This window comes from Bombina bombina, chromosome 4, assembly GCF_027579735.1.
Source record: "Bombina bombina isolate aBomBom1 chromosome 4, aBomBom1.pri, whole genome shotgun sequence".
Lineage (NCBI taxonomy): Eukaryota > Metazoa > Chordata > Amphibia > Anura > Bombinatoridae > Bombina > Bombina bombina.
The window spans coordinates 445,488,346-445,503,833 of record NC_069502.1 but is presented as its reverse complement, the minus strand read 5'-3'; the positions used below and the strand labels follow the sequence as shown (position 1 = coordinate 445,503,833).

Sequence of the window (15,488 nt, the reverse complement as noted above, 5' to 3'; positions counted from 1 at the left end):
TTGTATAATACTTCTTTCATAACATTAGCCATATCATGTAAAGTGATTTGTAAGGGCCTTGATGTACTTGGCGCCTCAATCTTACGCACCTCCCGAGCGGGAGACGAAGGTACTGACACGTGAGGAGCGTTAGACGGCATAACTTCCCCCTCGTTGTCTGGTGATAATTTCTTTATCGGTACAGATTGACTTTTATTCAAAGTAATATCAATACAATTGGTACACATATTTCTATTGGGCTCCACATCGGCTTTTAAACATAATGAACAAGCAGATTCCTCTGTATCAGACATGTTTAAACAGACTAGCAATGAAGCTAGCAAGCTTGGAAATTACTTTCAATAAGTTTACAAGCAATATAAAAAAAAACGCTGCAGCGCTTTTTTTAAAAAACACAGTTGAATAACAAAGAAATAATTCAGTTATAGTCAACAATTCTTTAAATGTATTAATTAGCAGAGGATTGCACCCATTAGCAAAAGGATGATTAACCCCTCAGTACCCAAAAACGGATATCAAATTAAGATTTAACGCTTTTATCACAGTCAAACACACTGTCACAGGTCTGCTGTGACTGATTACCTCCCTCAAAAACGACTTTTGAAGATCCCTGAGCTCTCTGGAGACGTCCTGGATCAAAGAGGAAGAAGCAGGAAGACTGTGCTAGAATTCTAACTGCGCAACAAGGCGCTAAAAAAAAAGGTCCCTCCCACTCCTATTACAACAGTGGGAGACCTGATATAACGGTTTCTATGCAGAAATATACGTTAGCCATGTGGAAAAAAATCATGCCCAAAAAGATTTATCACCAAAGTACCTCACAAAACGATTAACATGCCAGTAAACGTTTGAAAAAACAACATTTCAGATGCTGTGTAAAGTTATTACTAAGCCTGCTACCAGTCGCTTCTACTGCAGTTAAGGCTCACACATTATATCAGTATTAACAGTATTTTTTCAGTCAAATTCTAGTCCCTAGAAAATAACTCTACTGTGCATACATTTATGAGCCTGATACCAGTCACTACTACTGCATTTAAGGCTGTACTTACATCATACGGGTAACAGCAGTGTTTTCTTAGTCAATTCCATTCCCAGAAAATATTTTACTGCACATACCTCATTTGCGGGAGACCCCGCATGCTATTCCCATTTTCTGAAGTTACCCCACTCCTCAGAATGTCGAGAACAGCCAGTGGATCTTAGTTACGCCTGCTAAGATCATAGAAAACGCAGGCAGTTTCTTCTTCCAAATACTGCCTGAGATAGAAAAAACAGCACACTCCGGTGCCATTTAAAATAACAAACTTTTGATTGAAGAATAATTAAGTAAAAACTCCAACTCCTCTCGCGACCTCCTTCTTTGTTGAGGGTTGCAAGAGAATGACTGGATATGACATGTGAGGGGAGGAGCTATATAGCAGCTCTGCTTGGGTGATCCTCTTGCAACTTCCTGTTGGGAAGGAGAATATATCCCATAAGTAATGGATGACCCGTGGACTGAACACACTTAACAAGAGAAAAAATATTTATATAGGTTGATACATTAACAGCTACACAGAACCATACATTCTGAACATGCTAAATGATACAGGACATGTCAGTGAGGGACAATAAAGTCTAAATTAAACTTAACGGGGTTGGATAGATCATGAAGTTTTAAACAACTTTCCAATTGATTTCTATTATCAATTTTGAGTAGTTCTTTTTGTATCCTTAGTTAAAGATTCTTATGCCTTTAGTCATCTGGCAGCAGTGTACGCAACATTGTTTATAGCATTATTATACATAGTTGCAACCATTTCTGCCATAGACTGCAAAAGACACATGCACGCTTCTGAGCTCCTATCACTCTAAAGAACTTTACTCTTCAAAAAAGGATATTAAAAGGACAAAGTAAATTTGATAAAAGAGGTAAATTAGAATGTTTGTTAAAATTGCAAGCTTTATATGAATCATGAAAGTTTACTAGTCAGGGGTAAAAAGCTACTAGCCCAAGGTTACTAGTCAATGTTAAAGATAGAAAAAAAGTCAAATTAGGGACCAGTGGAGCACTGGAAATTTCAAGCCCTGTATGTATGTATGTATGCAGTGGCGTAGCGTGGGGGGGGCCACAGGGGCGGTTGCCCCGGGCTCATAATTCTGAGGGGCGCTTCCAGCCTCAACTTAGCAAAGGGAAGAAGGGAGGCTAAAAAATCTGACAGGTGCCCAACTCTGTTCGGCGACCCGTCAGGAATGTGGTGATGTCACGTCACGGTCGCACATTCCGTCGGGTTGCAGATTTTGATGTCTCGAGAGACTGAGGAATTTGAAGTGACTGTGAAGTGTGAACTGAAGTGTTATCCGGACCATTACCTGCTACGTCACTTTGTCCATCCCATTCCTAGCGCGCAGGTCAGGAGGGAAGAAGAAGAGCAGCAGAGTCAGACTGTCAAGCGCACCGCGACTAAGGTAAGGTATCAGGACCAGACTTACTTATAGCTCTGCTTTTGCCTGATACTAGCAACGCGCAAAATGCAGCTTAATTATGGTTATATTATTACCTAACAAGTAAGTTCCCTTCCAACAAAGGACACAGAGCGAGCTAGAATGCCATGCATTGCCCGGGCACATTTTAAGGATCTCTAAGCAGAGGGAGGGGGAGGAATCCTTAAAAATTGCAATAAATCTCTTTCAAATCCACCTACCCGTGGCACTGGTGGCAGCATGGCTGGGCTCTGCCTTTCTGTTAACCCCAGTAACCTAGTTAGTGGGAATGTGGGATGGTGGGGTGATCAGAGACCATACTTTCATGTTTGACCGGTTTACAACTTACGCCATCTTGTCCTTGCACAAAAAAAAGTATATTTGTGACAAAAATGAGACCTTGTTTCCTGTATTTGATTTTTCCCCTCCATGATCTTCCCAGGGCAGAAGTAGATTTAGGGATTTGTGTGCTGTCTGGCACCAGGATTGTGCTGCTCACCAGGCATTTCACTGTGTTTGTCTCCTATCATAGGAGTCCTATGAATTCACAATCTTGAATCTATTTCTTGCTGGACTCCTGAGGTGTGGACTTTTACCGATTTTTAGGGTGTGGGTGCTCATTGCCTTTTTTATATACATTAAACCCACCCTTACTGCATTTAAAGTAAAAAAATAACTATAATTTGTGTTGGTAAATAAATTTAACAGCACCCCCTAAATACCATACACCCTCCCCCCATATATGTATGTAATGCAGGGTTGTCTGTCCCATGCCCCTTTTATATTGATTACTTGTTATATTTATTAAGGTAAAATATATACCCCACTTTTATATGTCATTGGCACCCAAAAGACAGTCTGCCCAGCAGGGACAACCTTATGTAACAGCTGCCAACCTGTGTGTCCCCTTTTCCTCTTTTTAACGACTTACCAAAAACCTATTGCACCACATATAAAATATGGGGTGCTGCAATGTGGGGGTGGGTGCACCCTGTGGTCTGCAGTATTTGTACCATGAAGTTTCACAGATCAGGGCGTCACCACCAGATGGGGGTTAAGGGGGGCTTTCCCCCATGTGTAAAACTAGAATAAATCTTAAAATGTAATATTGTATATATTTGCCCAGCTCTGGAGAGCTGCAGGCTCCTAGATTCAAAGCAAATTTGCCAATCCCATTCCCTACTGTACTGGTGGAAGAGACTCCGTCAGTGCTAATGGGTTAGGGGGGGGGCGCAATACTTGCCTTGCCCTGGGCGCTGACAACCCATGTATGTATGTATGTATGTATGTATATATATATATATATATATATATATATATATATATATATATATATATATATAAATATATAATATAATATACTGTAAGTCACCAGATATCCATTATATAGTGTTCTGCAGTAAACATGTAACATGAAAATGAAGCTCATTGCTTTTTTCCCTTCTATCCTTAATCCTAACCAACCTTATACATGTAACATAGAGCGGGATATGGTCCAAGTAAAACCACAGATAAGATGCTTTTTTATGTCAGTGAAGGGATTATTTCTGGCTTCACTACTTCATAATTTCCAATGATTCCTTGCTGCAGGATCATAGTCTTTTGGCATCTATATCATTTCTATCTCTGTCTTTTTCTCTTTCCACTCAGATTTCTTCCTCAGTCTCCCAAACCACTCCACTTTGTCTTCTGGAAGTCCAGTTCCATCTTCTCATGCATATTTCTTTATCATCACTTAAAAGTCCAAACATTTTATAGACTCTACTCACGTGTGGTGTGATCTGCTGCAGCTGTGACAAAGTGACTTTGTTATACATGGTACTGATGTCCCGTCTGATGTCATCAAATTCAGAAATTGTGATCTGGATAAACATAATAAGGTTGTAAACACAGACTGAAAGAGCCTACAACCATCATAGTACAGGAAAAACTGTATTATGTACTTAGAATAATATGGTAAGTTTATTCCCCCCCCCTTATCTGTGATTATACTTCACCAGTTTTTTCTCACATATAATAAAAAATAATATTTTCTGTGCATATTCAGATAACACACACAATGGTACTCTCACATTGGCCAGCTGCTGCTCCAGTAGCAAAATCTCATCTGCTTTTTTTTGCACATTGTCCGCTCCCAAGAGGCCCAGGATCTTCTGCATGAAAACCTTATAGGCAACAAGGATCTGCAGACACACAGGGAAAATATTGTGTTTGTGCAAATCTTTAATAGGACTTTAAAGGGAGATAAGTAATTGATGACAACATTGTAATACAGGATGTGTAAAACCATAACTGAACAGGATGAATATCATTTACCTTTTCACTGTCTTCATCCTGTCCTAGATACAAGGTTCTCTCAGGTAGTGTCAGACCATCTTGATCAATCTGTGGGATGATGAGAAAAAGAGTTGTCAACATTATGCAATTCAGTGACCTTCTCTACTTTTTTCCAACACTCAAAGGGCTCTTTCAGTTCACTCTGTATGTGGGCCAAATTAAAGAATATGTGTGTGTGTGTGTGTGTGTATACAATATAATAAATATATATATATATATATATATATATATATATATATATATATATATATATATATATATATATATATATATATATATATATATATATATATATAATTCAATACAGTATCAATATTGTATAAGTATAGCATATTATTAAATTATGTTAAGCTAGGGAATTAAAGGGACAGTCTAGTCAAAATTAAACTTTCATTACTTAGATCGGCATGCAATTTTAATCGCTTAGTGACCAGACCATTTTTCAATTTTCTTACCATTAGGGACCAGGGCTATTTTTACATTTCTGTGGTGTTTATGTTTAGCTGTAATTTTCCTCTTACTCAATTACTGTACCCACACATATTATATACCGTTTTTTCACCATTAACCAAACTTTCTATGGATACTATTATTTTCATTACATTATATAATTTACTACCATTATTTTCATCATATCTATAATTTACTATAAAAAATATAAAATATGATGAAAAAATGGAAAAAAACACACTTTTTCTAAATTTGACCCCCAAAATCTGTTACACATCTACAACCACCAAAAAACACCCATGCTAAATAGTTTCTAAATTTTGTCCTGAGTTTAGAAATACCCAATGTTTACATGTTCTTTGCTTTTTTTTTTTTTTGCAAGTTATAGGGCAATAAGTACAAGTAGCACGTTGCTATTTCCAAACCATTTTTTTTTTTCAACATTAGTGATAGTTACATTGTAACACTGATATCTGTCAGGAATCCCGGAATATCCCTTGACATGTATATATTTTATTTTAGTAGACAACCCAAACCTACTGTGATCGTTAGTTAGGGACCACCCCACCTTCTGTAGTGTATCTCCCCATCCCTCCGTCCCTCTCCCTTTTTTACTTTTCTTGTATTTTCCTGTAGTGTAGGGCCATCCCACTCCCTCCCCCCTCTGCTACTGGACCGCTCACCCACCTCCCGGATTCCCTCTTACACCTCCTGTCGGCACCAGCAGATGATCGTTACAGGCGGTGAGTGAAACACACAGTTTCACCATCTGTAACGATCTGGCATCTGCCTTTATTTGGAGCCGAGACTGCTGGAGCTTCCTGTAGCTCCGACGTATATATACATCATGTGGTACAATAAGCAAATTTCTGCACAACGTATACACACGTCATAATGGGTAAAGGGGTTTATTGTACAAGCCTGCATGACTAAAATAAACATTTAGGACCTAACTGTCCCTAAAGCAATCATTAGTAATACCTTGCAGGATTATACAGGAAACGATAGACATGAGAATTGTCAGACCCCCTGTACGTCTTTACAAGCGAAGCAGCTGATTAGCCACAACTATTTAGTGTCTTCCTTCTTTCCTGCACCTTTCTTGGTGCCAAATAGTGGTGAAGCAATCATTCCTTCTTCTACTGTTTGATCCAATAATGTATCTGGCTGAAGTCAAATGCACTACTTAATAAATAAAACAATAACATTTTTATGCAGCAAATATTTTCCACAAAAACAAATACGTTATTATCATATAAACATGTTTTTCATTAATGCTAAAAGAACAGGTATAGTAGTTAAAAACGCAAATGAAGTTTTCCTGTGAAATGTAATTTTGTGGTTACATTTTGGATTCTTCCTTCTTTCCCCAGTTGATACTTTCCCTGCTGATGCCTAATTGACCCAGAGCTCACTGCAAACAACAGGGAGCCAGAAACAGCAGCAGTTTAAAAAAAAACATAATTTATGCTTACCTGATAAATTCCTTTCTTCTGTTGTGTGATCAGTCCACGGGTCATCATTACTTCTGGGATATTATCTGCTCCCCTACAGGAAGTGCAAGAGGATTCACCCAGCAGAGTTGCTATATAGCTCCTCCCCTCTACGTCACCTCCAGTCATTCGACCAAAGACCAACGAGAAAGGAGAAGCCAAGGGTGTAGTGGTGACTGAATTATAATTTAAAAAATATTTACCTGCCTTAAAAAACAGGGCGGGCCGTGGACTGATCACACAACAGAAGAAAGGAATTTATCAGGTAAGCATAAATTATGTTTTCTTCTGTTATGTGTGATCAGTCCACGGGTCATCATTACTTCTGGGATACCAATACCAAAGCAAAAGTACACGGATGACGGGAGGGATAGGCAGGCTCATTATACAGAAGGAACCACTGCCTGAAGAACCTTTCTCCCAAAAATAGCCTCCGAAGAAGCAAAAGTGTCAAATTTGTAAAATTTGGAAAAAGTATGAAGCGAAGACCAAGTTGCAGCCTTGCAAATCTGTTCAACAGAGGCCTCATTCTTAAAGGCCCAAGTGGAAGCCACAGCTCTAGTGGAATGAGCTGTAATTCTTTCAGGAGGCTGCTGTCCAGCAGTCTCATAGGCTAAACGTATTATGCTACGAAGCCAAAAAGAGAGAGAGGTAGCAGAAGCTTTTTGACCTCTCCTCTGTCCAGAATAAACGACAAACAGGGAAGAAGTTTGGCGAAAATCTTTAGTTGCCTGCAAGTAGAACTTGAGGGCACGAACTACATCCAGATTGTGTAGAAGACGTTCCTTCTTTGAAGAAGGATTTGGACACAAGGATGGAACAACAATCTCTTGATTGATATTCCTGTTAGAGACAACCTTAGGTAAGAAACCAGGTTTAGTACGCAGAACTACCTTGTCTGAGTGAAAGATCAGATAAGGAGAATCACAATGTAGGGCTGATAACTCAGAGACTCTTCGAGCCGAGGAAATAGCCATTAAAAATAGAACTTTCCAAGATAACAATTTTATATCAATGGAATGAAGGGGTTCAAATGGAACACCCTGTAAAACGTTAAGAACTAAGTTTAAACTCCATGGCGGAGCAACAGTTTTAAACACAGGCTTGATCCTAGCTAAAGCCTGACAAAAGGCCTGGATGTCTGAATTTTCTGACAGACGCCTGTGTAACAAGATGGACAGAGCTGAGATCTGTCCCTTTAATGAGCTAGCCGATAAACCCTTTTCTAAACCTTCTTGTAGAAAAGACAATATCCTAGGAATCCTAACCTTACTCCAGGAGTAATCTTTGGATTCACACCAGTATAGGTATTTACGCCATATTTTATGGTAAATCTTTCTGGTAACAGGCTTCCTAGCCTGTATCAGGGTATCAATAACCGACTCAGAAAAACCACGTTTTGATAAAATCAAGCGTTCAATTTCCAAGCAGTCAGCTTCAGAGAAGTTAGACTTTGATGTTTGAATGGACCCTGAATCAGAAGGTCCTGTCTTAGAGGTAGAGACCAAGGCGGACAGGATGACATGTCCACTAGATCTGCATACCAAGTCCTGCGCGGCCATGCAGGCGCTATTAGAATCACTGATGCTCTCTCCTGTTTGATCTTGGCAATCAATCGAGGAAGCAGCGGGAAGGGTGGAAACACATAAGCCATCCTGAAGTTCCAAGGTGCTGTCAAAGCATCTATCAGAACCGCTCCCGGATCCCTGGATCTGGATCCGTAGCGAGGAAGTTTGGCGTTCTGGCGAGACGCCATGAGATCTATCTCTGGTTTGCCCCAACGTCGAAGTATTTGGGCAAAGACCTCCGGATGAAGTTCCCACTCCCCCGGATGAAGAGTCTGGCGACTCAAGAAATCCGCCTCCCAGTTCTCCACTCCCGGGATGTGGATTGCTGACAGGTGGCAAGAGTGAGACTCTGCCCAGCGAATTATCTTTGATACTTCTATCATTGCTAGGGAGCTTCTTGTCCCTCCCTGATGGTTGATGTAAGCTACAGTCGTGATGTTGTCCGACTGAAACCTGATGAACCCCCGAGTCTTTAACTGGGGCCAAGCTAGAAGGGCATTGAGAACTGCTCTCAATTCCAGAATGTTTATTGGCAGGAGACTTTCCTCCTGACTCCATTGTCCCTGAGCCTTCAGAGAATTCCAGACAGCGCCCCAACCTAGAAGGCTGGCGTCTGTTGTTACAATTGTCCAGTCCGGCCTGCTGAACGGCATCCCCTTGGACAGATGTGGCCGAGAAAGCCACCATAGAAGAGAGTTTCTGGTCTCTTGATCCAGATTCAGAGTGGGGGACAAATCTGAGTAATCCCCATTCCACTGACTCAGCATGCACAATTGCAGCGGTCTGAGATGTAGGCGTGCAAAGGGTACTATGTCCATTGCTGCTACCATTAAGCCGATCACCTCCATGCATTGAGCTACTGACGGGAGTTGAATGGAATGAAGGACACGGCATGCATTTAGAAGCTTTGTTAATCTGTCTTCTGTCAGATAAATCTTCATTTCTACAGAATCTATAAGAGTCCCCAAGAATGGAACTCTTGTGAGAGGCAAGAGAGAACTCTTCTTTTCGTTCACTTTCCATCCATGCGACCTTAGAAATGCCAGAACTAACTCTGTATGAGACTTGGCAGTTTGAAAGCTTGAAGCTTGTATCAGAATGTCGTCTAGGTACGGAGCTACCGAAATTCCTCGCGGTCTCAGAACCGCTAGAAGGGCACCCAGAACCTTTGTGAAGATTCTTGGAGCCGTAGCCAATCCGAATGGAAGGGCTACAAACTGGTAATGCCTGTCTAAGAAGGCAAACCTTAGATACCGGTAATGATCTTTGTGAATCGGTATGTGAAGGTAAGCATCCTTTAAATCCACTGTGGTCATGTACTGACCCTTTTGGATCATGGGTAAGATTGTCCGAATAGTTTCCATTTTGAACGATGGAACTCTTAGGAATTTGTTTAGGATCTTTAAATCCAAGATTGGCCTGAAAGTTCCCTCTTTTTTGGGAACCACAAACAGGTTTGAGTAAAACCCTTGTCCTTGTTCCGACCGCGGAACCGGATGGATCACTCCCATTAATAATAGATCTTGTACACAGCGTAGAAACGCGTCTTTCTTTATTTGGTTTGTTGACAACCTTGACAGATGAAATCTCCCTCTTGGGGGAGATAATTTGAAGTCTAGAAGGTATCCCTGAGATATGATCTCTAGCGCCCAGGGATCCTGGACATCTCTTGCCCAAGCCTGGGCGAAGAGAGAGAGTCTGCCCCCCACTAGATCCGGTCCCGGATCGGGGGCCCTCGGTTCATGCTGTCTTAGGGGCAGCAGCAGGTTTTCTGGCCTGCTTGCCCTTATTCCAGGACTGGTTAGGTTTCCAGCCTTGTCTGTAACGAGCAACAGCTCCTTCCTGTTTTGGTGCAGTGGAAGTTGATGCTGCACCTGCTTTGAAATTCCGAAAGGGACGAAAATTAGACTGTCTAGCCTTAGCTTTGGCTTTGTCTTGAGGTAGAGCGTGGCCCTTACCTCCTGTAATGTCAGCGATAATTTCTTTCAAACCGGGCCCAAATAAAGTTTGCCCCTTGAAAGGTATATTAAGTAATTTGGACTTAGAAGTTACATCAGCCGACCAGGATTTTAGCCACAGCGCCCTACGTGCCTGAATGGCGAATCCTGAATTCTTAGCCGTAAGTTTGGTTAAATGTACTACGGCCTCCGAAATGAATGAATTAGCTAGTTTAAGGACTCTAAGCCTGTCCGTAATGTCGTCCAGCGTAGCGGAACTAAGGTTCTCTTCCAGAGACTCAATCCAAAATGCTGCCGCAGCCGTAATCGGCGCGATGCATGCAAGGGGTTGCAATATAAAACCTTGTTGAACAAACATTTTCTTAAGGTAACCCTCTAATTTTTTATCCATAGGATCTGAAAAAGCACAGCTATCCTCCACCGGGATAGTGGTGCGCTTAGCTAAAGTAGAAACTGCTCCCTCCACCTTAGGGACCGTTTGCCATAAGTCCCGTGTGGTGGCGTCTATTGGAAACATCTTTCTAAATATAGGAGGGGGTGAGAACGGCACACCGGGTCTATCCCACTCCTTAGTAACAATTTCAGTTAATCTCTTAGGTATAGGAAAAACGTCAGTACTCGCCGGTACCGCAAAGTATTTATCCAACCTACACATTTTCTCTGGTATTGCAACAGTGTTACAATCGTTAAGAGCCGCTAAGACCTCCCCTAGTAATACACGGAGGTTTTCCAATTTAAATTTAAAATTTGAAATATCTGAATCCAATCTGCTTGGATCAGAACCGTCACCTACAGAATGAAGCTCTCCGTCCTCATGCTCTGCAAGCTGTGACGCAGTATCAGACATGGCCCTAGGATTATCAGCGCACTCTGTTCTCACCCCAGAGTGATCACGCTGCCTCTTAGTTCTGGTAACTTAGCCAAAACTTCAGTCATAACAGTAGCCATATCTTGTAATGTTATCTGTAATGGCTGCCCAGATGTACTAGGCGCCATAATATCACGCACCTCCCGGGCGGGAGACGCAGGTACTGACACGTGAGGCGAGTTAGACGGCATAACTCTCCCCTCGCTGTTTGGTGAAATTTGTTCAATTTGTACAGATTGGCTTTTATTTAAAGTAGCATCAATACAGTTAGTACATAAATTTCTATTGGGCTCCACCTTGGCATTGGAACAAATGACACAGGTATCTTCCTCTGAATCAGACATGTTTAACACACTAGCAATAAACATGCAACTTGGTTACAATCTTATTTAACAAAAACGTACTGTGCCTCAAAGAAGCACTAAACGATTAAATGACAGTTGAAATAATGAACTGAAAAACAGTTATAGCATCACTCTTTAAAAACAACACAACTTGTTAGCAAAGGTTTGTTCCCATTAGTAAAGTAACACTAATTAAATTTTAAACATAAAAATCACAGAGCAACGTTTTAAAACACAGTCACTACATAAGTCTCACAGCTCTGCTGAGAGAATCTACCTCCCTTCAAAAGAAGTTTGAAGACCCCTGAGTTCTGTTAGAGATGAACCGGATCATGCAGAAAATACAAGAGTAACTGACTGGAAATTTTTGATGCGTAGCAAAGAGCGCCAAAAACGGCCCCTCCCCCTCACACACAGCAGTGAGAGAGAAACGAAACTGTCATAATCAAAACAAGCAAACTGCCAAGTGGAAAAATAATGCCCAAATATTTATTCACTCAGTACCTCAGAAATGCAAACGATTCTACATTCCAGCAAAAACGTTTAACATGAATTAAATACCTATTAAAAGGTTTAATGTACTTTTACAGAGTAATTCCGGTGAAATACCATCCCCAGAATACTGAAGTGTAGAGTATACATACATGTCATTATAACGGTATGGCAGGATTTTCTCATCAATTCCATTCAGAAAATAAAAACTGCTACATACCTCAATGCAGATTCAACTGCCCGCTGTCCCCTGATCTGAAGCTTTTACCTCCCTCAGATGGCCGAGAAACAGCAATATGATCTTAACTACTCCGGTTAAAATCATAAGAAAAACTCTGGTAGATTCTTCTTCAAACTCTGCCAGAGAAGTAATAACACGCTCCGGTGCTATTGTAAAATAACAAACTTTTGATTGAAGTTATAAAAACTAAGTATAATCACCATAGTCCTCTCACACCTCCTATCTAGTCTTTGGGTGCAAGAGAATGACTGGAGGTGACGTAGAGGGGAGGAGCTATATAGCAACTCTGCTGGGTGAATCCTCTTGCACTTCCTGTAGGGGAGCAGATAATATCCCAGAAGTAATGATGACCCGTGGACTGATCACACATAACAGAAGAAACATAAATTACCCATCTGAGAGCAAAAAACTAAATACATTTTAAGAAACAGCAAATAGTGGTCAGAAAAGCCTTAGAGAAAAACCAAGGGAGGTGAAAACTCATGTAAAGAAAATGGTGAATGGAAGCTGCAACATTTAGCCCAGGAAATCAACATTTAAAGGGACATCAAAGAAATAATTAAAGTTTCATGGTTCAGATAGGGAATTGTTTCTCAACCGCGGTCCACAAGTACCCCCAATAGGCCAGGTTTTTATTATAGCTGAACCAGTGCACAGGTGAAGTAATTAGCTGATGGGTGAGATCAGGTTAGTGATATGGAAATAGATATAGCGCTCAAAAATGACCCCTCAGATCAAACAATAAGTTATAACATAAAACCAGAAAGAAGAGGTAGTGCAAACTGCACAGATAAACTATTTAATACATTAATAACTTTGTAGAATTACAATGTAACACACATAAAAAATATAAGTATTGTATGGGTGAGACCTATACAGTATCAATATAATACTAAAAAAGCTATAGTAACACAGAAGGGACATCTCCCTTATAAGGTAAAAAACATAAAAATATTTATAAAATGAGAGTGCCCGGGCTGGGAATTCTTTTTAAGAACAGGTGGAAACAAATTGGGTTTAAACGATAGGCAGCGCCTTCAAACAACCACCAAAAATCATAGGGAGAAAAAAGCGCTCTATAGCAATGGAAGCTGCAGTGAATGGAATCTGCATACTTAGCAACATTTAGCCCAGGAAATCAACATTTAAAGGGACATCAAAGAAATAATTAAAGTTTCATGGTTCAGATAGGGAATTCTTTCTCAACAGCGGTCCACAAGTACCCCCAATAGGCCAGGTTTTTATTATAGATGAACCAGTGCACAGGTGAAGTAATTAGCTGATGGGTGAGATCAGGTTAGTAACCATGGTGATACTGATCAGCTAATTACTTCACATGTGCACTGGTTCAGCTAAAATTAACACCTGGCCTGTTGAGGATACTTGAGAACCGCGGTTGAGAAACACTGAGATAGGGGATTTTTTTTTCTATTTTACGTCTATTATCATATTTATTGTTATCCTTTAATGAAAGGCACCCCTAAGCAGGCTCAGGATTAGCAATGCACTAGTGGGAGCTGGCTGGAGATTAGTAGCTACGCTCACATGTCTCTTGTTATTGGCTCACCAGATGTGTTCAGCTAGCTCCCAGTAGTCATTACTGCTCTGGAGCTAACTTTAACTATGTGTTTAACAGCTTTGCAGGGGTTAAGCACATAGGGGTGAAACAAATGTTTTATCAACTGGGTAAGAATAAGTACTTTCAACATCGGCATAATCACACATTTTTTTATTGGTTCTCAGCCCCGATAGCTCATTATCAGATCACTCAAAAATACACTATATTTATCACCTGGCAGTCCTGCTCAAAGTGCTCACAATTCAAAATCACAATACTTATCAAAACATTTACTGACTCATCTTTCACTTATCGTGGTCAAAAGTTAAAGGGGCTTGATAAAATCCCAAACTAGCCTTTTCAACTTTTTTAAATTTTCAAATGGAACACTGGTTTTAAGTATGGGCAAAACACCCTGCAATTAGCAGGTGACACCTCATTGGTTTAACATATTAAATAATAGTCTAGATCCACTAAGGCTCTCTTCATCTCTCTTTTATAGTGGGAGTTCCAGTAATTTACATATTTAATTGTATTACTTGGGCAAATACATTTTATCTCGCACAGCAAACAAGAACCGCTAGCAAAGCAAGAAAATCAAAAACAAAACTGCAACATCTAGAAAACCCATTAAAGGAACATTTTCTCTGCTTTAATGTGTCCTCAATTATGGCCAAGTGGTACACTAATGCCGCAATATCATTAAAATTACCCCACAATTTGATATTACATGGTTAATCAGATTTACCAAAGCAGGTTTAGTAGGACCAACATCGCTGTATCGCATCCTATACTTTCAATGGATATCACAACCTCTCTAAATAGCACTCATATTTCAAGTTTAAAGTTATGGTTTGCGCTCCAGTGAAAACTGAAACTGTGCTAGAATATTTAGAGCGACTTGTGACCTGAGGTAAAATGCAAGGGTAAAAAAAAAAAAAGTTTCACATGGAAAACGTATTAAATTCATACACTCATAAACGAACATTTTTAATTAAAAAAATATAAAAAAAATACAAAATATTAAAAAAATATAAGTTTTATATTGCATTAAAATGTTTAAAAAGACTTAAAAAGCATGGCAAGGTGTTTGACGAATGAAAAGGGCTCCAAAAGGGCTCCAAAATGTGTGTGCGTATATAAATATATATGTTTAAATATTTGTATGTGTGTATATGTATATGTCTATATATATGTGTGTATATATATATATATATATATATATATATATATATATGTATGTATTTATATGTGTACACATACATACATATAAACACATATATACACACACACACATATATATTATATATAATTTCGTGCCCTTGCCCGTCAAATACCTTGAAATATGCAATATAATTTTTAATCAATTGTAATGTGTTTTTATGTTTTTAATAGACATACTTGAAATTGCTACATTCTTCACTTAGAAGTAAATATTCTTTTTGTTTTTAAATACAGGTAGCCCTCAGTTTACGCCGGGGTTAGGTTCCAGAAGGAATGGTTGTAAATTGAAACTGTTGTAAATTGAAACCCAGTTTATAATGTAAGTTAATGGGAAGTGAGGGAGATAGGTTCCAGGCCCCTCTCAAAATTTAAGCAAGGAAGGAAATGGTTGTCACTAAAGTCCGTGTGTAGTATAGTGAGCCAAGCCTGGCACCGGGACTTAATATAACACAAACACCCCCAAACAATTGTATAATGAGCCAAAATAGA

The 15,488-nt window shown here is 39.8% G+C and overlaps 1 protein-coding gene across 1 annotated transcript in view; it reads right to left on the bottom strand.

The window, feature by feature from the left end:
- The window catches only part of ECEL1 (endothelin converting enzyme like 1), a 173,616-nt gene that overhangs the window by 95,799 nt on the left and 62,329 nt on the right, over nucleotides 1-15,488 (bottom strand). The window contains exons 2-4 of the mRNA XM_053709058.1: nucleotides 4,783-4,851; nucleotides 4,539-4,649; nucleotides 4,236-4,328 (exon numbers count right to left, since the gene is read on the bottom strand). Of these exons, the coding sequence (XP_053565033.1) occupies nucleotides 4,236-4,328; nucleotides 4,539-4,649; nucleotides 4,783-4,851 (273 nt within the window). The remainder of the gene's footprint in view (nucleotides 1-4,235; nucleotides 4,329-4,538; nucleotides 4,650-4,782; nucleotides 4,852-15,488) is intronic.